Genomic DNA, 22,557 nt, shown 5'->3' with positions numbered 1-22,557 from the left:
ACGCTCTTATAATGTTCCTTATTAATTCCACAAACTGCGAAACGCGACGTATCAAGATATGAGGTAATGTCATATGTAACAAGATTTATGCGAGCCGTTTAATTGAGAGTTAGAATATTAAATTTCAATAATAGCTGGACCGAGTTCCTAATAGATTTAATTGATAGTTTGAGTCCATTTTTGAAAAAAATGGGAAATGGTTTTATTTTTACTTTATATATCCTTGAACAAAGATATGACTCAAAATTTTTATGAAACGTCGCATCGGCTGTTTTGGAAAAATATATCGTTACAACTTGTAATATAATATTACACTAGTCATCAATATGTGGTGGTAATTGATCATAATTCAATTCTATAACTTAAAATATCGGTAAATTACAATTCGAGATTACTATCAGAAAATTATCATTCAATAGATTTTGGGACTTCGCATACTGTTATGATCTCTGTCTACACATGGAGTTAATAATAAAAAACTGTAAACATTTCAATTATTGAAAAGCTTCCATTAAGATATATTTGGAAGGTTCTTGATAAAAAAGAATTTAATCATATTATTTTGAAAGTATTTGACGTAGTTGTAATAATTTATAATGAAAAACAAGGATTTAAAAATTTTAAAATTATTTTATATGATTTTGATATGATATGATATTTATATGATATGATTTTGATTCATTTATCCATATGCATAAAGTCAATATCAAGTACCGTTTTTGTGAAATTCATTAATTCTTCTAAAACATTTTTAATATAACATTTTTCGATTGTTTAAATTAAATTTGAGTTTCAAAAAAATACTCACATATTGTATGTACATAATTATACATGTATTCGAATCGATTTTCTCTATGAAAGGTGCATATCAATAACAATAACAATTTTTTTAATGTTTAAAATGTTATATATCTAATATTTTTACATATATACAAGTATATTTCATTATATATTTCAAAATTTCTTTTGATTTAATGAAAAAAACAATGAATTAAAAAAGAATTATATAAATCGATTTCTTTAAAAAAAAGAGAAATTTATGCTAATGAATTCCTTCAAGAGGACTATAAGTTTTATATTGATACAACTCTGGTCCACCGTAACCGTACAGTAACTTTCCCTTGCCATTTTCGTCGTAATAAGGATAGCGATATCTTGGCCTAAAAAAAGATTATAACGGTATTATTCGATGCAATTTTAACGGCAATTTTTTTCTCAGAGATTGTTACGCTTTAATGCGCAATCAAAATATTTTTCCTGCTTAATGTTAGAGTAAATATTGACGAATTTGACTAACATTTGTAAATAAATGAATTATCGCGAAACGTTTGCTTCGCAATCGTTCACTTACCGTTCGAAATATTGAAAATTAGGTGCTTTAGGTTCCGCGATCGTAGCTGTACTTCCATGGATTTGAACGAAAAAAATAGTAGCGAACACCATCATAATCAGCCACTACAAAATTTCGAACAAAAAAGCAAAAAAAATATTTTTGTCCTATTTTTCATATAATTTTTCAAAGAAAAAAAAATGAAAGGAAAGTTCCACAAAAATATAATGCGATTACGTGTAAATGTATACATTAGCATAGTAATTTAAAAAATTATGATGAGGAAACGATAAATGTTTACTTAATCGAGTATGACGATATTCGTGAAAAAAGAGCGAATACATTTTTTGTCATTTTACATATTTTTTTTATTTTTATTACTTACAGAAATAAAACCCGCCATGGCAGATGATCGCGAGTTCACTCTCTCAGTTAGTTGCAAGAAAATAATCTTGTAAATGATACAAAATAAATTTTTTTTTATTTCTAACAACACGATTAAACGATTTAACAACTCGATACTAGAAGATGATATCGATCACGTAGCTGCATCCGGCGTTTTAGATCCGCGCCAGAACTCAATCTGAGTTTCTTTATTCCCCTACCATCGTAATTCTTTCCTCGACATCGTGACATGGTGAAAGTTCTTGGAAACTTTGTACTACATGCAATGATTACTTCACCTGGAACGTCTGAAATACAGATATGTGAAAGTATTTGTAAAACGTGATACTTTTCGCAATAGAGCAATTTCTACATGCTAAAATACTAAAAAAAGTAGGAGACTAATAGTTATGCATTTCTAATTACTTTAAACTATATGCACAGCTGTTATAATCAGTGACACAATTTTAAAAAAATATGTTAAAATACACTCTTAGAAAAAAATATACTCCTTAATTTAAAAAATATACTCCTTATTCTATTTAATTGCAAACGTGTGATCAAAATTTATTCAGCAGAATTAGTCTGCCCGTAAAAAAAAATTGCAGCAAAGAAAATTATTTTATGTACAATTATTATTAATGACAATTGAAACGTCACATATATTAATTATTAATAATAGAGATTGATTTTAGTTTTAAGTATATATTTAATAAATAAAATTAAATATAGAGTATCATGTTGAAAAAATTATGTTGTTAAAAGAAATTGCATTTACTCGTTAGTCTCATCTTTCAGCTTTCCACGAGCATTATTCTTCCATATGTCCATAGTCCCTAATTTGGCTATTGCATATTCTCCGAAACGTCCGTTATCCCGCTCGTACTGGATTCTCCTTTGTTTGCCGGCCTCTGGGTCAAAGTCCCAGTCTGTTGTCTACGTACCATTATGACACCATTAGAAACCACTAAAGTAAAACTATGTTAAGTATCTTTTTATGCACTTGCCTCATGGAAAACAGGTGGACCTGCGACGTTATATTGAATTAAATCACGCAGAATCTGGTAGGCCAAAGGATCTGCGACTGATATCAATGTTTCACTATGAAGTAATAATGCCACCAGCGCGACAATCTAAAATATAATAAAAAATACAAATATAAAAACTATCGAAGAATGAAATAATTAATAAGAGATTATTGAAATGATTGTAGAACATCATAAACGCAAAAGAATCTAATCGTACTTAAATTACTTCATTAAAATTAATATTATTTGTTTTGTAGTTTATAATTATGTGTAACATGATTTCAAACTGAATTAATTAATTGAATTAACTGAATAAATTCACTGATAAGCCACTTTTTCAAAATCGAAATTAGTTTGTTTTTTTAATATTTATATTTTATTAATAAACTTACCAATATTCGACTTCGATCCATGGCTCGGTCCAGAAACGGTATATCGCTACCCCGATACGGAGTGATATCTTTTCAGAAATCCGACCTGCTTATATGAAAATGCTTTCAAGGTCTATTGTTAAGAATGGGAGTGAAAGTAAAAAACCTTTGATCGTTGGTTCACCACAACGCACGAGAGTTTAAAAAATCAGGCGTCTCATGAATGACAATCAGTTATTCATGAATCGATTACCCTACGATCATATTCGATTCGAATCACGAATTTTTCACGAAGCGCATAGGACATAAAAGCCGGATGGAATCGTCGTTAGTTATTTTCCGGTGTTCTCGCAGTAAGTGTAAATCGAATGAAGCATGTATATTGATAAAGTGTTCTTAATTATCTTTTGCGTGGTAAGTGATCTCGAAATTAATACGAGTTAATTCGCTTCAGACTCTTATTTATTCGCGAAAAGAATTTTCATATTATTCTACAATTATATTTTGTATTAAACTACACCTCTGTATATGTGTGTTAAAGTGTTAATTTTATAACTTACTATTAAAGTAATTAATATAAATTATTTTAATTAATTTACGTAGACAAGCGCGTGTTGCATCGATCAAACGTCGACACGAAATGCCAGGACAATCGATCTGTCACCGTCGTTTCTCACGTGGCCACAAACGTTGTTCGGGAATCGACTCTCAATTTTCGCAAGAAAGTTCTGGCCGAGTCAATTCCAAATCCGGGAATGGACTAGAAGTCTTCTACGCTTCCTATATTTCGGAGAAACTGATCAGGGTCCAATACGCATAGAGTTCAGACCCGAAGACGGGCCACGCGCAGCGGAAATATATCAACGGCGCTTCGGATATCGTGGAGAGTGGCTCATCGAGCAGTTGGGGAACGGTCTTGGTCCTGATATTCGACTAGGTAGATTGCAACCTGTGCCGAGTACTTTCTTGACTCCACCTTTACTTCCTTTTAAAGATGGTAAAAATTTCTTTTGATCCACAACACACGCATGCAAGTGCACTTGATACATGTAATCGATGGAACTATAAACTATATTTAATCAGTAAGATATTTTCACTCTTTGAGTTCTTAAAAGTAGAATTAATTCTCAAGTGTACACATGTATAAACGACACTATTTATTATTTTATTATTTATTTCGTGAGTTATTTATAGAGTGTAAGAAATTGTTGTTGGATAAGTGACAGTCATTTTGTGAGAAAAAAAATGTGTTGTAAAACATATCTATATTAAAAATATACCTAGTTGAGTGGATGAATTGTTTTACAAAGACAAACATATTTATAATGCCCATATTTTCACATAATCCACTTTAAGGGCTGTATCAGTGTTCCATGTGCGATGCCATTTGTCTTTTGCTTGATAAAACTTATATGTCGCCTATAAAAATATAATTTAATGTCGATTGTATGTAAATTTATTGATCAAAGTCTGATAAATTAAATAATACTTGGCTTTGTCTTTTGAGTGTTTTTAAATTTTATATATAAAAATTTGTGATTATATATTAAATATATATATGTCGCACCTGTGCATCGACGTTTCGCCATGGCTTAGTATAGCCACTACTCGTGACGTAATCCGGAAATTCGTGAATACCTCCAACACCAATACCCAAAGTCAAATATGACTGCAAGAAAAATAATTCCATTACTTTCAATGTCAATAGGAAATTCAATAAATTTATAAAATAAATCCAACACACATCAATAAAAAAAAATATAACATTTTTCTTCTGGTTTACCTGTTTGCCAAATGCTGTATCCACAGTCTGTTGGCCGTATTCCACTTCATCGACCTTTACTACGATGAGACCGCTGCTCCATTCGATCTCGAAGATGTGGGGCTCGTCTGCCCAAGTCTTGCTCGATAGTCTCTTGGGCAGTTTAGACCAGTTAGTACTACCACTCTCATTTAAGGAAGAGGTCAATCCACCTGCTCTTAATATATGACCGCTAATATCTTTGTGATCGGGTGTTGTTAACGCCTCGTTGCCCATTGAAGATGCGATCCTAATCTCGCGATGGAGTCCAAACTCCCACGTATTCTCGGCGCTTTCCAGGGTTAACACTATGAAATGAAATTTGCGCGATAACGCAAACGGAATAGACGGTTGAAAATGTCTAATGATAAACTTACGAGGATATACCCAATCACCACGCGGCAATCTGGCTTTTATTTCGATGCGTCCGAAGAGAAATTCGAATTTCCCCTTTGTATTAAGACGTCCCGAAATCACCGGTGGTAAGATAAACGAGCCGATAGCTCGACGACGACAATCACTTGTAACCTGTTCTGTGCAACTGAAAAATATAATTTAATTTAATTTTAAAGAATTCTCTTTTGAAAGACGTTATAATATGAAAATTATCATAATTGAAAATAACATATATAAATTCTTACATAAAATTGCATATAAAATTGCATGATATTAAAAAAAAGTATAATAATAGTTTTTAAGTTTTTTAATACATTTCTTTTTTTAGAAAATAAATCTTATGATATAGCAAGCTCAATTCAAAGTCTATATATCTGCTTTAATATAAAATAAGTAATATCGAGTTTGTGACAGATGTGAATTTTGTAAGCGAGTAAATAACATAAATTAAATCCTCTAACGAGTCAGATTCTCTAATTTAGATTTTAAAATTCTAATTTTAATTTTAATTGTAATTCTAAGATTATCAGGCTTACCCTTCCACTTCCAATTCTCCATTCAATATAAATCCCTCGTTGCTGAATTTAGTCTCTAAAGGAATCGGCGTGATGCGCAACCAACCGTTCTTTGTATCCGTTACATCATTGGTCATGTAGATAACAAATTCATAATCCTGATAAAAAACAAAAATATTATTGATTGAATCACGATAATATTGTAGAACCGGTTATTTTCCGATAAATAATTGATTATAAATAGTGATGATACGCGTACCGGCGCACCGGCAAAACGATTAATCGAATTCCAGGTTGTGGTATTGATAGTGTCAAAATGGTCTTCGAAGAGTAATTCTTGAGAACAGGCTTGTCGTTGTCCGCCGTTTTCATAGACCCATGTAACCGATGTTCCCGTGCAGGTTTCATCTTGGTCTTTGTCGCCGGTATATTTAGTGCCATCATCATTATAAAAATCTAGAAATTGCGATAAACACGATTTAATAACATTAATAATTAAAAATGGCAAATTATGTTTAATGAAATTTTTTATAATGTGTAGAAATATAGTTAGAAATAATCACAATAAAATTTAAAGTCATTCGTATAAATATATTAGTTAACATTAATCACAGTTTAATTAATTTTCTGCTTCAAAAAAATGAAATTTAAAAAAGGTGGAAAATTGATTCAACTTTAATTTAATAATCAGACAAAGCTTACCAGTAACCCGATGTGATTTATTAACTGTATTGTAACCAAGGCCCCGATATATTACGTGAATCCACATATAAATAATGTCGTCTCTTTCTAACTGAGTATGGCTATCCTGATAAGTCCAACGTCCATCACGAACTGTGAGAATATCTCTCGCTATTGTTCCTGCTTCTAAGCCATTGAAATTCTCGTTGATTTTGGCGTGGAAGGCCACTAATTTAATTCCCTGTTCGTCTGTATAAGAAAAAAATTCAGATTAGAATATACAACTTTATCTTTTGTTTACTTATAGTAGAGTCAACAGTATAAAAAATAACGATTGATCATAATTTTAATTTATATGTTATGGATGACGCATTAGTATGTAAAAGTTATCAACCATTTCGAAAGATAAAATTCTTGACAAGTAATTTAATGTTAATTAAAATGATACTATTTTTTAGTAAATCATTTTTTTCAGTTATATTTGTGAGTTATTGTAAATAGATAAATTACAATATAAATAATAATTATTTATAATAAATAATTATATATTTAAAGAGGATATATGTAAGATATTTAATGTTTTAGTTTTGCATATTTAATGAAAGAAAATTTTGAAAAAGTTATTTTTTAGTTGTTTTATGTTGAGAGAACTCTACATCAATATAATTGTACATTGTATCCTTAATGAGTTCAAAGTTTACAAGATATAATTGAGATAGCAATTATCTATAAGTTATCTCATTCTCTATTTCTTTATTTTTTTTTATTATTCAAAATTGTTTACTGAGCAATATGCAATATTTTAAGTTAGTCTTAATTTTCAAGATAAATATTCTGTTCAATATAAAACGAATGAACAAAATAAATTATCTGTATATAATTATAATTGATATATTTTAATTTATTTATATATTTTTATATATATTTACACATTTTAATTATTTTATTTAAAATGTTCTCTCATCTCTAATTGAATTGTAATTATAATCTAATTTATATTGTTTAGATTTTACCAGGAATCGACATGCGCAATCCTATGGGATGAAGCGGCTCCACTGTAACCTTTACATTATTATAAGCGGCGCGATACTCGTGAATATTCACAAAGAATATGGCGAGGAAAAGAGATTTTGCGAATAAAGAACGTTTCGTCATTCCTGATCTCAGTCGTTGTCCTTGATTTTTAGTTGCCTCTTGATGAGTCTTGTCTTATCTTTTTCTCAAATTCCTCTGAATTTTTCGTTAATTCTTTGTTTTTCTTTCCTCCCTTCCAGATCTATTAATAAGCAAGATTCTTGAAGGACGACCAGTTTGATAGTAAACAGAATATATTTGTTGAAGCTGGATGGCTCGCGATCGGTAGTCGCGCACTGACTCACCGGCGTTTCTTTCTCAGAACGCCTTTTATTCTCCCTTCTACTCAGCTTAATAAAGAACCGGAATGTGCTACGTCAGATATTGATCATGAGAATTATATACACATTTATTATTTCGTATATAATCTCGAACACTACTTGATCTTTTGAAACATATCTGCTAAACATTTCTTGATTATGTAGAAAATTATGCGCACTGCTACTTTTTATTAATTTAACGTGATTTTAATTTTACAATTAAACTTATTTTTAATCACAGTAAGAAAAAATTTCACATCTATCGATTCAAATAAAAAAAAAGAGCGAAATGATCAAGATTAAGTTTTTTTAACTAAAATTCTTTTCTTTTATTATATAACATTACATGAAGTTATTTTTGTACTTTCTTCCTTACATCAGAACACCGAAGAATATAAAGTCATTACGGGAATGTTTTTGTATTGCGTTCACCCGAGATAATTATCAAAACAACTCCCGATGCGTAAATGCAAATATCGTTAAACGTGAGAAATATCCGAATATCCGGCAAAGAAATAGATAAAAAACACATCGATCTATGCCACGATATTACCTATTGTAACTTTTGCTTTACTTCATCAGGTATACGACTCAAGTACCACTGATGCGACTGGCCAGGCGCGGTGGCCAGTACGCCTCTCGTGTTTGCATACGTCGTTTCCCGATTATATGAATAACGTTCACCATGAAGATCGGTTAAAACACCACCGATCGCATAAAGAACAGCTTCAGGGGCGCAGGTGTCCCATCTTTTGCACCCGCGACTGGCAAACACATATGCGTGTGCTTTTCCCTCCAACAGGAGAATTATCTGCGAAGAAATATATATTGCGATTCAATTTAGTCATATTATAAATATCTCAAATAACTTGACGATTATCGATATCATCATGAATATTCGCTCATATAATTACCTTGTGTCCGGCGCCGCCTACGCGTGCCACTTCGTCAGGATTTAAGGACTTTATGGCACTCTGGACAATGCTGTCGGAATGTGAGCTAAAAACGGTGATAATACAATGATATTTGATGAGATGAAATTATCACAATAAATTAAAATCGTTTCCTATACCGAGTGGTCGTGATTATTCTCTTCCCTTCCGGAGGTAGTTTCGGCACGAATCCTCCAAATCCAACACCATCGATACCCCACAATGTACGACCATTTTCGATATATGTGCTGTTTTCGTCATTCTTATAATACGGCTGATGTATCACGCCTCCAATCGCCCTCTTGCCAATCGCCACACCAACCAATACTGTCACGTGTTCTACCAGTCCTTGCGTATACTCCGCTGTACCTGCAAAGCGAATCCTTTCATGAATGATCCATGTTCTTCATTATTTTATGTCTTGGAATGCAAGAATGTGTGTAAAACAAAGCAGAGATACAAATGAATTTTATTTGTCACATGAAGGATTCTTTTTTTCAGGAAATTAAGAAATCGATACCATCTAGAGGGTCCACCCAAACACAGACATCCTTGGGATTAACATCTTCCAGGTGGGATGGTAGCTTCACTTGCAATACCTCTTGATCCGCTTCTGTGATGATCCATTCAGATGGTACCTCGCAAGTGGATGGCTCTTCTTCTCCAATTATTGTTATATTTGGAAATTGATTACTCAATGAAGTTATGATGCATCGTTGAGCGCAACGATCCGCCTCTGTTTGCAAATCATTTTTGCCCTTCTCTACTATGTTTAATCCTCCTTTATTCAAAACATCTCGAATTATTTTACCAGCTTGTACAGTGGCGGACACAGAGGTTGCCAGTATGCGTGTCAATAGAGCAGCACTTTGAGCCATTTTACAAAATCTTGGAACAGATGATTATAATAATGATTATGATGATGGAAATATGCTATTAATATGCAGTTTTCTTTCCTGAAACGCAAAGATGATATTTAAAATATATGTATACAAACGTACATCATATATATTGCATATATTTAATATGCAATATGAATACAATTATCTAATAATAATCAGCACAAAAAATAGGTCTTACTTGTAATTAAATTTTATATGTCTCGATATATCTGAATCGATGCAATAATGATAACTAAATTTTTCATGAATTTTAAAATAGAAAATATATTAAATGAAGTTTTATTATTTTTAAAACATATCGAAATTAATGCATAATTCGATGGATATAGAAGAAAAAGAGACAAAAAATAAGCAATTTTTTAAAAATTTGGAATTTCGCTCAGATTGCATATATATCGCACAATTTTTAATTATGTAATTCTAATAACAACGACCAGAGAGATAACGACAGACAATGGGTCTGTTCGTTTTAGCTGCACTGCTGCACTAGTGCAATTAGTTAGAGTGAAAGAAAGTATGTTTGTCTCTTTCTAACTTATTGCACTAGTGCAGCAGTGCAGCTAAAACGAACAGATCCAAAACAGCAGGCCGAAGTTGAAATTAGAGGTTATACAGCATATACTGAACAACACTAGTTAAGGTTAGGTTAATTTTTAAAAGATAACGTGTGGGTATTGTGTATCTCTTACAAGTTGTTTGGATTTTGTTCAATAAATTACATGTGATTCGAAATAATTTCACGAATGTTATCACCAGCCAACATTGAATTTATGATTAAGAAGAAATGTTTTTTTTTTTATACAATGTATTTTGTATATTGACGGTAAACCTAATCTAACCAATTTCAATAACCGATATGCAACTATCTCTTTCATTTAAGATTGAAAACTAAAGAAAAAAATTTCTTTCATTTGGAAAGTTTTGAGGAAAAATATTCCTCCTAATTAATTTTTATATTATCTGTTATAATAATAGATATTTCAAAGAGAATATTTCTTTTCTTCCTATCATTACTTTAGTTAAGTTATACTTGATACTTTCACTTGAATTTTGCATTTTTGTTTTATAGTAAATTGGATGCAAGATGTTGAGCAGAAGCTTCATGACAGTAGTAACTTCCTGGTCAGGAAAAAATAAGCACATCTTGAAGATATATTGCTCGACGTCGACCAGCGATACTTCTTATGTAAAAGAAGCCAAATATAAAGATTCTACAGCGAAGAAGATAGAAGAAGTAAAATCAAAAGTAAAGACGAAAACAAAATCTATATTGGATGATGAAGAAACACTCCATATTATTAACAATGTGTACAAAATTAATCCAGATATAATCAATGTTTGTACAAATCAATTGAAATTATGTAAGACAGATGTTGATGGGTTATATTTAATTGACAGAAATACTGCTGCAAAATATGTCTCTTTGATTAAAAATGATCTGTTAAAGAATACATGTTTTGTTGCCGAGTTGAGTCCTGGTTACGGTGTGTTGACTACAGAATTATTGAAAGCTGATGTACCATTGATTCATCTATATGAAGCAAAGAAGGAGTTACATCCAATACTGAATGCAATCCATAACATGTATCCCGGAAGATTGGATTTGAGAAATTTTCATCTTTTTGCAATTTACAAATTATTTTATAAACTTAAAGATGAGAATCAGGTACAGCAGATACTTCAAGGAGTGGAAAATAAAAAATGGGAAGACAAAACTTCTATGCAGATAGTTGGTGCAACAGCTAGCAAATATTTTTTTTATAATCTTATACAAAGCTTACTATTACGCAATTGCTTTATGACTCATGGAAGACCTGTCTTCTACTGTGCGGTACCTCCATCTCTATGGAATGTTAGTATTTCATTTTTCTTCTTCTTTTAAAGAATATCTTATATTTGATGATTATATTAAAATTTGGCTTTTTATTATGCTTTAAGTAGAAATGCAGTTGTGGCATAGATAACAAAAGAATGTATACTTATACAAAAGTGATATTTCAAACAATGTTTGATTATAAACTTCTGGGAACATTAAATAGAAATGCTTTTCTACCTTGGCCAAGAAAAAACAATAAACAGAAACACAATTTAAGTCGTATATGGGCCAAGCTGGATTATGAGCAAATAAATGTGGTAAAAATTGAGCCAAAAATCGATCTTTACTCACAATTATCATTTGAAGATTGGATAACGTTTTCGTATTTTGTAAAACATCACATGCAGAAACGTTGTAACAGAGTGATACCTGAATTAGAGTGAGTATAATATAATATAATATAATAACTGTGATCAAATACTTTTCTGTCATAAATATGCATATATATATATATATAATTTTTTTATATTACATTTATGTATTCAATGTTTAGGAAATGGGTACCAGGCTGTGGAATTAGACTAATAGCTAAAGATTATACAATATTTACACAGTTTGGTGACTTAACTCCAGCACAAATAGTGGAACTATTTAAGGAATTTAAATCCTGGCCTGAATATAAAGAGAGTAATTTCCTAGCTTCTATGAACGAATCAAGTGTACATAATGAATTAATAGCTGCAGAATTGGAAGATAACATGAAGATAGATGAGTGATTCTCTTTCTTTTTCTATCTCCTGAACGAGTAATGATATGATCTTTCTGTAAATATATAATTATAATAAAAGTTTTTATTTTTTTCGATACTCGAATGTTATAAGATATTCTATCTGCTTGAAACATGTATATTCATATCATTCAAATTTTTAATTAAATAAATAGCTCAGAAAGTTAAAATTTCAATAAAAAATGAAATTTTTATTTAAAAAAGTTAAAAAGTTCAATCTTAGAAAGATAATATTTTACATCCACAGATCTATTAAAAAACAATTATTTACGTTTCAGTGTTAGTTATGTCATCTTGATGCGAGAGATTTCATTATCTTGAATCGTGAGAATTTCTGATAAATTCCTCTCCCCACTCTTCCTCTATTGTTTCTGTATATAAGCTTAATGTGATGCTGAACGGATGAAAATGTACATCTTTACGCAATCTTCTTAGTACCGTTCATCGGCTCAGTTTCGTTTAATAACAAAAATGAAGTGCTTATATATCGGTATTGTACTTCTTCAGTAGCAGTGGGCAGCGGGCAGCAGCAGCAGCAGCAGCGGACAGCGGACAGCAGCAGCGGGCAGCGGACAGCGGACAGCGGACAGCGGCAGCGGGAAGCGGACAGCGGACAGCGTCAGCGAGAAGCGGACAGCGGACAGCGGACAGCGTCAGCGAGAAGCGGACAGCGGCAGCGGGAAGCGGACAGCGGACAGCGGCAGCGAGAAGCGGACAACGGACAGCGGCTGCGGGAAGCGGACAGCGGACAGCGTCAGCGAGAAGCGGACAGCGGCAGCGGGAAGCGGACAGCGGACAGCGGCAGCGGGAAGCGGACAGCGGACAGCGGCAGCGGGAAGCGGACAGCGGACAGCAGCAGCGGGAAGCGGACAGCGGACAGCGGACAGCGGCAGCGAGAAGCGGACAGCGGACAGCGGCAGCGAGAAGCGGATAGCGGACAGCGGACAGCGGACAGCGGACAGCGGGAAGCTGACAGCGGACAGCGGACAGCGGCAGCGAGAAGCGGACAGCATGAAGCGGACAGCGGACAGCGGCAGCGGGAAGCGGACAGCGGCAGCGAGAAGCGGACAGCGGACAGCGGCAGCGAGAAGCGGACAGCGGACAGTGGCAGCGGGAAGCGGGAAGCGGACAGCGGACAGCGGACAGCGGATAGCGGACAGCGGCAGCGAGAAGCGGACAGCGGACAGCGGGAAGCGGACAGCGGCAGCAGCAGCGGGCATTTTTTTTTTTTTTTTTTTTTTTATTTAATTCTCTTTCCTTTTACAGTTTCGAGCTTTCGGTCATCTCTGTCTTTTGTCTCTAATTTTTCTATTTCCCTACTTTTATGTTTAAGGATCCTTTTATTTAAACTTTATTCTTTATTTTAATTTGTTTCTCTTTTTATTCTAATTTGTTCCGTTCTTTTTCTTATTTTTTTTTCTTTTTCAGAATGTGGGTCTCTCAGCCGACATCAGCAGCAGCGGGCAACGGGCAGCAGCAGCAGCAGCAGCGGGAACCAGCAGCGGACAGCGGGCAGCGGTCAGCGGGCGGCGAGCGGCAGCAGTAAAACAATCGAATCGTTCTTAATTCATATCATTAGCATAATATACTATGAATTTTCTACGTTATATATTGAATCGAAATTGCGCGAAAGAGGAAAAAAAAATACAAGCCTACGAATAGACATTTCCATCCTTTACTAAAAAAAAAGAAATTAAAAATAGCTCTAAATTTTATTTCTGTTTCTTCGGGCAAGTCTACATATATGACCAATATGATTAATTGATTCCATCTTTATCTATTTATCATTATGTGCTATTAATTAAAGCCGTAGAGAATATTCAGAAATCAAAGTTGCGCGCTGGAATGGCCATGCGCAGAAACGAATGCGCACTGATTCGGCCGCCATGTTGGCGCGTGACTGTTTCGTCACTGCAACGTCACTGCTACGTCAAACGCGTCATACGGCCGCCATGTTGGCGCGTGAATCGGAGTCATACGCAGTTACACGGATCGTCGTACGTCCGCATTTTTCGCATCTTTTAACCGTTTTTAAACGAATATCGCGAGTAAACGAGCGTCGAGAGTGTCCAAGGATGATCGCGCGACTTTCATAGTGTGTCGATGGAAATGCGCGACAGCGAGTTTTGACGATATTCAATGATGGCGTCATCGCGAAGATGGAGCGAAGTTGCGTCCCGTTATTCGCACCCTTGATGATGATTATCGGATGCGAGCGAGTATCGGGAGTGCCGCATAAAGTGTCGCGCGTTCGCGTTGATGATATCGTTTGAATTTGTGTGCATCAAGAATGGGCATCGGAATGGGACGTCCCGAGGCGAGCGAACTGTCCCGAGGAGGAGCGGCCTGTGGAACAGCCGCCTGAGTAGATTTGATTTATCATATTTGCGTGACAATTCGTGCTCATTCGACGCTTATACAGCATCGCGATGTCCCGAATTACATTCGGACAAATCGGCGCCGCATCATAATTCGATTCGATGCAATTCAAATAAGTCGATCACGTGAAGATCATTATGCTAGAAGCGATTTGAATTTTGTATACGCGCGCTTAGTGCTGCACAGCCTATCTCGTAGGGTGGCCAACTGTTAAACGATAAATTTGTTTGATCTAACCTAACCTAACCTCTCAGTGTCTTTGGATATCGAATGTAAACACAAGCGTATGCTGCCTGGATTGTATCATGCTTTAAAAAATAATATTTAATTATTATTTCATTAGTGTATTACATTTTATTACGTAATATATTAATCGTATTAAATGTGCGACGTACAGTTTTACACATTTTAATGAGTAGCATATAATGTAATTGGTTAGGTTAGATTAAATTAAAACAAGCTGCTGTGATTCATTTAACGTAATAGGATTAATTTGACGAATGTGCAGCTATTGAAGTTACATGATATTTGTGGACACATTTTTAAAGTAATCATGAGTGTCTTATCACATCTCGATTACATGAAATTAAAATATAAAATATTTATGTATTCCACATTAACGTTATTCATTACAAGTACTATATTACTACATTACAAGTACTTTTCTTATATCTCAATCATATTCAACCATTTATTTCATCGATGAAGCTTTTCATATATCGCAGACAATATGATACTGCGTGTGGAATTTTACACAGATAATACATGGCACAAAAATAATTTGCTCTCAAGTATTGTGTGCGTTTCTCAAAAATAAATCAAATTAAATTATTTTCAGAATCCAAACATCGCTACATTGCCAGGATTGTATCTTATTATAACTGCGATATTATCACCTTTTAATATGTGTGCGCAGTATTACATACATAAAATATATAAATTTATTTGAAACGTACTGAAATCTTTATCTTATTTATAATATTCGTGATATTATAAAAGAAAATTGCAACTGTAATGAAACAGAGCAGTGGAATAATTGGTTGATTGGTTAATTGCAGGTAATTTTGTTATACTTATATAATTGTAAGAAAGAGAAAATAAAAGTTGAATACTGAATGTGCTCTAAAGTAAATCTCATCTAAATAAATAAATGCATAAATGTGCGCCCCACATTCCTCATGAAAAAAATACATAATATTAATCTTTATGTATTATTATTTTTAAATTTGTTTTTTATTCTTTTAAATTCTCTAGATACACTTTTCATTTCTCCTCTCTTTCTTTTCAACTACTAATTATAGATCTATCATTTTTAATATAGATCTGTCATTTTTAGTGTATATTATTGCAGTAAGTGGAATAAAGAGCAAATCTTTTGGCACATTTAAGAATGTACAGGAAAGTCAGTTTTATCTGATGCGTTTTTTTCAATAGAAATATCTGAAAAAATTCATACGTCTTTTTTAATCTTAATCTTTCTAAATAAAAATTAGAATAATAAATTTGCAAAATAATTTGCTTTAATATATTTTTATTGCAAACATATGAAGCAAAGTGCTCAAGGTGCATCACTATGAAAACATAGATAGAATAAAAAGTAGATCGTATACAAAAGAATTAAAATATTTACACTACATATTTGATATAGCATTTAATCGATATGTGCAGTAATACAATAAAATCTAATTTTCTCTCGAATTTTTACGAAAGAAAACTACTAGAAATTTAAACTACTAGAAAAATATCAGATATTCAAATTCAGATATTCTCTCGAATTTTTTCGAAAAAAATTACACGAAATTTAAACTACTAGAAAAATATCAGATATTCAAATTGTTCAATAGTCTTGCGAAAGAAGCAGTTCTCGCTTAAAGAATCTTTAGAAAAAAAAAATAAAAAAATTCTAAAGAAAAAAAAGGACAAAAAATTTTTAATCTGACATGGATATTTAATTTTATACTAATATTTTTAATGTAACACTTCATTTATAAAGATTTTATTTTGTGAAACGTTTATACATAAAAGTACAATGATTATAAGGCTTCTTTAATCTATTGTTTCATCTTCGCATGTTTTTCTATAAAATATTTGTGCTTCTGGATACTTTTCTCTGGAAGCTTTATGCAATGTGTGTAACATAAATCTGTTAACGTACAAGTATTAGAGTAACGGAATAAGTATATGTAATTTGATTAAAAATACGTTTCTTATATGAATTTTTAATTACATATTTTATTATACTACGAATAAAAAAAATCATGCTCGCGCGACGTGATTCTAACAATTTACCGACATGCACAAAATGATGACTTTACCGGCAGTCGAAGTATCTAGACTACGTAATTCTGGCGTTTAACGCGAATGCAGATGGCGATACTGAACAGCAAAAAGATGGCCGCATTGTGTGAAACGCGAGGCGCGAAATATTGCATTTCGTATATCAATTTATAAATGCATGAAGAAATCCATTGCTTCTAACTCTCCGTTGGCGGGACAATACGCGAGCAAAAATTAAAGTGAAAAAGTAAAGGAAAAATTAAGCAGCAGCAGCAGTAGCAGTAGCAGCAGCGGGCAGCGAGCAGCAGCAGCCGGCAGCGGGCATTTTTTTTTCTTTTAATTTGATACTCTTTCTTTTTACAGTTTCGAGCTTTCGCTCATATCCGTCTTTTGTCTCTAATTTTCCTATTTCCCTACTTTTATGTTTAAGGATCCTTATTTAAACTTTATTCTTTATTTTAATTTGTTTCTCTTCTTATTCTAATTTGTTCCCTTCTTTTTCTTATTTTTTTCTTCTTTTTCAGAATTTCGGTCTGTCAGCCGACATCAGCAGCAGCGGGAAGCGGACAGCGGACAGCGGGAAGCGGACAGCGTGAAGCAGACAGCGGACAGCGGGAAGCGGACAGCGTGAAGCAGACAGCGGACAGCGGGAAGCTGACAGCGGCAAGCGGACAGCGGGAAGCGGACAGCGGGAAGCGGACAGCGGACAGCGTGAAGCGGACAGCGTGAAGCTCGTTTCTGTTTTTATTCTAATTTGTTCCCTTCTTTTTCTTATTTTTTTTTCTTTTTCAGAATGTGGGTCTCTCAGCCGACATCAGCAGCTGCGGGCAGCGGGCAGCAGCAGCAGTAGCAGCGGGAACCAGCGGTAGCAGCGGACAGCGGACAGCGGGAAGCGGACAGCGGGAAGCGGACAGCGGACAGCGGGAAGCGGACAGCGGGAAGCGGACAGCGGACAGCGGGAAGCGGACAGCGGGAAGCGGACAGCGGACAGCGGGAAGCGGACAGCGGGAAGCGGACAGCGGACAGCGGGAAGCGGACAGCGGGAAGCGGACAGCGGACAGCGGGAAGCGGACAGCGGGAAGCGGACAGTGGGATGCTCGTTTCTCTTTTTATTCTAATTTGTTCCCTTCTTTTTCTTATTTTTTTTTCTTTTTCAGAATGTGGGTCTCTCAGCGGACATCAGCAGCAGCGGGCAGCGGGCAGCAGCAGCAGTAGCAGCGGGAACCAGCAGCAGCAGCGGACAGCGGACAGCGGGAAGCGGACAGCGGACAGCGGGAAGCGGACAGCGAACAGCGGGAAGCGGACAGCGGACAGCGGGAAGCGGACAGCGGGAAGCGGACAGCGGGAAGCGGACATCGGGAAGCGGACAGCGTGAAGCTCGTTTCTCTTTTTATTCTAATTTGTTCCCTTCTTTTTCTTATTTTTTTTTCTTTTTCAGAATGTGGGTCTCTCAACCGACATCAGCAGCAGCGGGCAGCGGGCAGCAGCAGCAGTAGCAGCGGGAACCAGCAGTAGCAGCGGACAGCGGACAGCGGCAGCGGGAAGCGGACAGCGGGAAGCGGACAGCGGGAAGCGGACAGCGGGAAGCGGGCAGCGGCAAACGGACAGCGGACAGCGGACAGCGGCCAGCGGGAAGCGGACAGCGGGAAGCGGGAAGCGGACAGCGGGAAGCGGACAGCGGAAAGTGGACAGCGGGAAGCGGACAGCGTGAAGCTCGTTTCTGTTTTTATTCTAATTTGTTCCCTTCTTTTTCTTATTTTTTTTTCTTTTTCAGAATGTGGGTCTCTCAGCCGACATCAGCAGCAGCGGGCAGCGGGCAGCAGCAGCAGTAGCAGCGGGAACCAGCAGCAGCAGCGGACAGCGGACAGCGGCAGCGGGAAGCGGACAGCGGCAGCGGGAAGCGGACAGCGGGAAGCGGGAAGCGGACAGCGGGAAGCGGACAGCGGACAGCGGGAAGCGGGAAGCGGGCAGCGGCAAACGGACAGCGGGAAGCGGACAGCGGACAGCGGGAAGCGGGAAGCGGACAGCGGGAAGCGGACAGCGGGAAGCGGACAGCGGGAAGCGGACAGCGGGAAGTGGTCAGCGGGAAGCGGACAGCGTGAAGCTCGTTTCTGTTTTTATTCTAATTTGTTCCCTTCTTTTTCTTATTTTTTTTTCTTTTTCAGAATGTGGGTCTCTCAGCCGACATCAGCAGCAGCGGGCAGCTGGCAGCAGCAGCAGTAGCAGCGGGAACCAGCAGCAGCAGCGGACAGCGGGAAGCGGACAGCGGACAGCGGACAGCGGACAGCGGACAGCGGGAAGCGGACAGCGTGAAGCTCGTTTCTGTTTTTATTCTAATTTGTTCCCTTCTTTTTCTTATTTTTTTTTCTTTTTCAGAATGTGGGTCTCTCAGCCGACATCAGCAGCAGCGGGCAGCGGGCAGCAGCCCCAGTAGCAGCGGGAACCAGCAGCAGCAGCGGACAGCGGACAGCGGCAGCGGGAAGCGGACAGCGGGAAGCGGACAGCGGACAGCGGGAAGCGGACAGCGGACAGCGGGAAGCGGACAGCGGGAAGCTGACAGCGGGAAGCGGACAGCGGGAATCGGACAGCGGGAAGCGGACAGCGGGAAGCGGACAGCGGGAAGCGGACAGCGGACAGCGGGAAGCGGGCAGCGGACAGCGGGAAGCGGACAGCGGCCAGCGGGAAGCGGACAGCGGACAGCGGGCAGCGGACAGCGGGAAGCGGACAGCGGGAAGCGGACAGCGTGAAGCTCGTTTCTCTTTTTATTCTAATTTGTTCCCTTCTTTTTCTTATTTTTTTTTCTTTTTCAGAATGGGGGTCTCTCAGCCGACATCAGCAGCAGCGGGCAGCGGGCAGCAGCAGCAGTAGCAGCGGGAACCAGCAGTAGCAGCGGACAGCGGACAGCGGCAGCGGGAAGCGGACAGCGGGAAGCGGGCTGCGGCAAACGGACAGCGGACAGCGGGAAGCGGACAGCGGGAAGCGGACAGCGGACAGCGGGAAGCGGACAGCGGGAAGCGGGAAGCGGACAGCGGGAAACGGACAGCGGGAAGCGGACAGCGGGAAGTGGTCAGCGGGAAGCGGACAGCGTGAAGCTCGTTTCTGTTTTTATTCTAATTTGTTCCCTTCTTTTTCTTATTTTTTTTTCTTTTTCAGAATGTGGGTCTCTCAGCCGACATCAGCAGCAGCGGGCAGCGGGCAGCAGCCCCAGTAGCAGCGGGAACCAGCAGCAGCAGCGGACAGCGGACAGCGGCAGCGGGAAGCGGACAGCGGGAAGCGGACAGCGGGAAGCTGACAGCGGGAAGCGGACAGCGGGAATCGGACAGCGGGAAGCGGACAGCGGGAAGCGGACAGCGGGAAGCGGACAGCGGACAGCGGGAAGCGGGCAGCGGCAAACGGACAGCGGGAAGCGGACAGCGGACAGCGGGAAGCGGACAGCGGGAATCGGACAGCGGGAAGCGGACAGCGGGAAGCGGACAGCGGACAGCGGGAAGCGGGCAACGGCAAACGGACAGCGGACAGCGGGAAGCGGACAGCGGACAGCGGACAGCGGGAAGCGGGAAGCGGACAGCGGGAAGCGGACAGCGGGAAGCGGACAGCGTGAAGCGGGCAGCGGCAAACGGACAGCGGACAGCGGGAAGCGGACAGCGGACAGCGGGAAGCGGGAAGCGGACAGCGGGAAGCGGACAGCGGGAAGCGGACAGCGGGAAGCGGACAGCGGGAAGTGGTCAGCGGGAAGCGGACAGCGTGAAGCTCGTTTCTGTTTTTATTCTAATTTGTTCCCTTCTTTTTCTTATTTTTTTTTCTTTTTCAGAATGTGGGTCTCTCAGCCGACATCAGCAGCAGCGGGCAGCGGGCAGCAGCCCCAGTAGCAGCGGGAACCAGCAGCAGCAGCGGACAGCGGACAGCGGCAGCGGGAAGCGGACAGCGGACAGCGGGAAGCGGACCAGCGGACAGCGGACAGCGGGAAGCGGGACAGCGGGAAGCGGGCAGCGGGCAAACGGACAGCGGGACAGCGGGAAGCGGACAGCGGGAAGCGGAAGCGGACAGCGGGAAGTGGACAGCGGGAAGCTGACAGCGGGAAGTGGTCAGCGGGAAGCGGACAGCGGGAAGCGGACAGCGGGAAGCGGACAGCGGGAAGCGAACAGCGGGAAGCGGACAGCGGGAAGCGGACAGCGGGAAGCGGGCAGCGGGAACGGACAGCGGGAAGCGGACAGCGGACAGCGGGAAGCGGAAGCGGACAGCGGCAGCGGGAAGCGGACAGCGGGAACGGGAAGCGGACAGCGGGAAGCGGACAGCGGGAAGCGGGACAGCGGGAAGCGGACAGCGGACAGCGGGAAGCGGGCAGCGGGCAAACGGACAGCGGGAAGCGGACAGCGGACCAGCGGGAAGCGGGAAGCGGACAGCGGACAGCGGGAAGCGGACAGCGAAGCGGACAGCGGGAAGCGGACAGCGGGAAGCGGACAGCGGACAGCGGGAAAGCGGGCAGCGGCAAACGACAGCGGGAAGCGGACAGCGGAACAGCGGGAAGCGGGAAAGCGGACAGCGGCAGCGGAAGCGGACAGCGGCAGCGGGAAGCGGACAGCGGGAAGCGGGAAGCGGACAGCGGAAGCGGACAGCGGGAAGCGGACAGCGGACAGCGGAAGCGGGCAGCGGCAACGGACAGCGGCAAGCGGACAGCGGACAGCGGAAGCGGGAAAGCGGACAGCGGGAAGCGGAACAGCGGGAAGCGGACAGCGGGAAGTCTGAACAGCGGGAAGTGGTCAGCGGGAAAGCGGACAGCGTGAGCTCGTTTCTGTTTTTAATTCTAATTTGTTCCCTTCTTTTTTTCTTTATTTTTTTTTTTTCTTTTTTTTCAGGAATTTTTGGTCTTCACCATCAGGTCCGAATCAGCAGCAGGGGGCAGCGGGCGAAGCAGCAGCAGTAGCAGCGGGAAACCAGCAACAAGCGGACAGCGGCAGCGAAGCGGACACGGGGAACGGGACAGCGACAGCGGGACAGCGGGAAGCGGACAGCGGGAAGCGGGACAGCGGAGGAACAGCGGACAGCTGAACAGCGGGAAGCGACAGCGGAACGCGGGCAACGGGCAAACGGACAGCGGACAAGCGGGAATTGGACAGTCGGACCAGCGGGAAGCGGGAGCGGCAGCGGGAAGGGGAAGCGGGCAGTTCGGCAAACGGACGAAGGGGACAGCGGGGAAGCGGACAGGGACAGCGGAAGCGGACAAGCGGGAAGCGGGACAGTCGGACAGCGGAGCAGCGGGAGCGGACAGGCGACAAGCGAGAAAGAGACAAGCGGGAACGGACAGCCGGGGACAGGCGCGGACAGCGGGAAGAGGACAGCGGACAAGCGGGGAAAAGCGGGCGACATAGCGGGACGGAGGAACAGAGAGGGGACAGTGGCCGGGAAGGGACAAGCGGGAAGCGGGTGACAGGGCGGGAAGCGGACAAGCGGACACGGCCGGGGTGGGAAGCGGGAAGGACAAAAGCGGGAGAAGAGCTGGAGAACCAAATCACCTGGACTTGACGGGGAGAGCGGAGCAGCGGGAAGCCCTGAAAGTCGGACAG

At 39.8% G+C, this 22,557-nt stretch overlaps 6 protein-coding genes across 8 annotated transcripts; 2 read left to right on the top strand and 4 right to left on the bottom strand.

Moving 5' to 3' along the window:
• Window positions 1-1,001: 1,001 nt before the first annotated feature.
• On the bottom strand, window positions 1,002-1,893 carry LOC112637033. Its single transcript, XM_020029130.2, has 3 exons — window positions 1,716-1,893; window positions 1,352-1,455; window positions 1,002-1,160 (listed from the first exon to the last, which is right to left on the bottom strand). The coding sequence occupies exons 1-3, from the start codon at window positions 1,731-1,733 to the stop codon at window positions 1,043-1,045; spliced, it is 240 nt and encodes a 79-aa protein (XP_019884689.1). The 5' UTR covers window positions 1,734-1,893; the 3' UTR covers window positions 1,002-1,042.
• On the bottom strand, window positions 1,841-3,466 carry LOC105256469. Its single transcript, XM_011266381.3, has 4 exons — window positions 3,135-3,466; window positions 2,722-2,847; window positions 2,493-2,650; window positions 1,841-2,022 (listed from the first exon to the last, which is right to left on the bottom strand). Exons 1-4 carry the CDS (start codon window positions 3,153-3,155, stop codon window positions 2,010-2,012), a joined length of 318 nt encoding a protein of 105 aa, XP_011264683.1. The 5' UTR covers window positions 3,156-3,466; the 3' UTR covers window positions 1,841-2,009.
• On the top strand, window positions 3,460-4,350 carry LOC112637894. Its single transcript, XM_025408572.1, has 2 exons — window positions 3,460-3,527; window positions 3,717-4,350. Exons 1-2 carry the CDS (start codon window positions 3,489-3,491, stop codon window positions 4,125-4,127), a joined length of 450 nt encoding a protein of 149 aa, XP_025264357.1. The 5' UTR covers window positions 3,460-3,488; the 3' UTR covers window positions 4,128-4,350.
• Window positions 3,986-7,909, bottom strand: LOC105256472 (beta-1,3-glucan-binding protein). Of its 2 annotated transcripts, none has more exons than XM_011266388.3 (9): window positions 7,520-7,909; window positions 6,528-6,755; window positions 6,085-6,281; window positions 5,847-5,983; window positions 5,292-5,455; window positions 4,897-5,222; window positions 4,681-4,782; window positions 4,394-4,532; window positions 3,986-4,175 (listed from the first exon to the last, which is right to left on the bottom strand). In XM_011266388.3, the coding sequence occupies exons 1-8, from the start codon at window positions 7,659-7,661 to the stop codon at window positions 4,434-4,436; spliced, it is 1,395 nt and encodes a 464-aa protein (XP_011264690.1). In that variant the 5' UTR covers window positions 7,662-7,909; the 3' UTR covers window positions 3,986-4,175; window positions 4,394-4,433. The 2 variants fall into 2 exon arrangements, with proteins under 2 accessions (XP_011264690.1, XP_011264688.1); XM_011266386.3 differs by having other exon boundaries at window positions 4,127-4,182.
• A 315-nt stretch (window positions 7,910-8,224) lies between these two features.
• On the bottom strand, window positions 8,225-10,010 carry LOC105256471 (3'(2'),5'-bisphosphate nucleotidase 1). Its single transcript, XM_011266385.3, has 5 exons — window positions 9,913-10,010; window positions 9,353-9,788; window positions 8,973-9,201; window positions 8,815-8,899; window positions 8,225-8,711 (listed from the first exon to the last, which is right to left on the bottom strand). Exons 2-5 carry the CDS (start codon window positions 9,708-9,710, stop codon window positions 8,454-8,456), a joined length of 930 nt encoding a protein of 309 aa, XP_011264687.1. The 5' UTR covers window positions 9,711-9,788; window positions 9,913-10,010; the 3' UTR covers window positions 8,225-8,453.
• Window positions 10,011-10,367: 357 nt separating this feature from the next.
• LOC105256470 (dimethyladenosine transferase 2, mitochondrial) lies at window positions 10,368-12,862 on the top strand. Of its 2 annotated transcripts, none has more exons than XM_011266382.3 (5): window positions 10,368-10,557; window positions 10,804-11,586; window positions 11,676-11,989; window positions 12,104-12,374; window positions 12,845-12,862. In XM_011266382.3, exons 2-4 carry the CDS (start codon window positions 10,819-10,821, stop codon window positions 12,324-12,326), a joined length of 1,305 nt encoding a protein of 434 aa, XP_011264684.1. In that variant the 5' UTR covers window positions 10,368-10,557; window positions 10,804-10,818; the 3' UTR covers window positions 12,327-12,374; window positions 12,845-12,862. The 2 variants fall into 2 exon arrangements, with proteins under 2 accessions (XP_011264684.1, XP_011264685.1); XM_011266383.3 differs by having other exon boundaries at window positions 10,376-10,401.
• The last annotated feature ends 9,695 nt before the right edge of the window (window positions 12,863-22,557 follow it).

The sequence above is a fragment of the Camponotus floridanus genome, unplaced genomic scaffold, assembly GCF_003227725.1.
Source record: "Camponotus floridanus strain SB8 unplaced genomic scaffold, Cflo_v7.5 scaffold218, whole genome shotgun sequence".
Classification (NCBI taxonomy): Eukaryota; Metazoa; Arthropoda; class Insecta; order Hymenoptera; family Formicidae; genus Camponotus; species Camponotus floridanus.
The sequence above is the reverse complement of the archived record's forward strand: the minus strand, read 5'-3'. Positions and strand labels throughout refer to the sequence as shown.

What these genes read in the sequence shown, in the direction of transcription:
- LOC112637894 (XM_025408572.1), top strand. Translation starts at nt 3,489, where the DNA reads ATGTATATTGATAAAGTGTTCTTAATTATCTTTTGCGTG. An exon ending in TCTTAATTATCTTTTGCGTG is followed by an intron (nt 3,528 to 3,716) that starts GTAAGTGATCTC and finishes TAATTTACGTAG; the next exon opens with ACAAGCGCGTGTTGCATCGA.
- LOC105256470 (XM_011266382.3), top strand. Translation starts at nt 10,819, where the DNA reads ATGTTGAGCAGAAGCTTCATGACAGTAGTAACTTCCTGGTCAGGAAAA. An exon ending in TACCTCCATCTCTATGGAAT is followed by an intron (nt 11,587 to 11,675) that starts GTTAGTATTTCA and finishes TGCTTTAAGTAG; the next exon opens with AAATGCAGTTGTGGCATAGA. An exon ending in AGAGTGATACCTGAATTAGA is followed by an intron (nt 11,990 to 12,103) that starts GTGAGTATAATA and finishes TTCAATGTTTAG; the next exon opens with GAAATGGGTACCAGGCTGTG.
- LOC105256469 (XM_011266381.3), bottom strand. Translation starts at nt 3,155, where the DNA reads ATGGATCGAAGTCGAATATTG. An exon ending in TGGATCGAAGTCGAATATTG is followed by an intron (nt 2,848 to 3,134) that starts GTAAGTTTATTA and finishes ATTATATTTTAG; the next exon opens with ATTGTCGCGCTGGTGGCATT. An exon ending in GTCCACCTGTTTTCCATGAG is followed by an intron (nt 2,651 to 2,721) that starts GCAAGTGCATAA and finishes AATGGTACGTAG; the next exon opens with ACAACAGACTGGGACTTTGA.
- LOC105256471 (XM_011266385.3), bottom strand. Translation starts at nt 9,710, where the DNA reads ATGGCTCAAAGTGCTGCTCTATTGACACGCATACTGGCAACCTCTGTG. An exon ending in TTGGGTGGACCCTCTAGATG is followed by an intron (nt 9,202 to 9,352) that starts GTATCGATTTCT and finishes TTCGCTTTGCAG; the next exon opens with GTACAGCGGAGTATACGCAA. An exon ending in AGAATAATCACGACCACTCG is followed by an intron (nt 8,900 to 8,972) that starts GTATAGGAAACG and finishes CACCGTTTTTAG; the next exon opens with CTCACATTCCGACAGCATTG.
- LOC105256472 (XM_011266388.3), bottom strand. Translation starts at nt 7,661, where the DNA reads ATGACGAAACGTTCTTTATTCGCAAAATCTCTTTTCCTCGCCATATTC. An exon ending in ATCGTTTTGCCGGTGCGCCG is followed by an intron (nt 5,984 to 6,084) that starts GTACGCGTATCA and finishes GTTTTTTATCAG; the next exon opens with GATTATGAATTTGTTATCTA. An exon ending in ATACAGCATTTGGCAAACAG is followed by an intron (nt 4,783 to 4,896) that starts GTAAACCAGAAG and finishes TTTTTCTTGCAG; the next exon opens with TCATATTTGACTTTGGGTAT.
- LOC112637033 (XM_020029130.2), bottom strand. An exon ending in AATTTTCAATATTTCGAACG is followed by an intron (nt 1,161 to 1,351) that starts GTAAGTGAACGA and finishes ATCTTTTTTTAG; the next exon opens with GCCAAGATATCGCTATCCTT.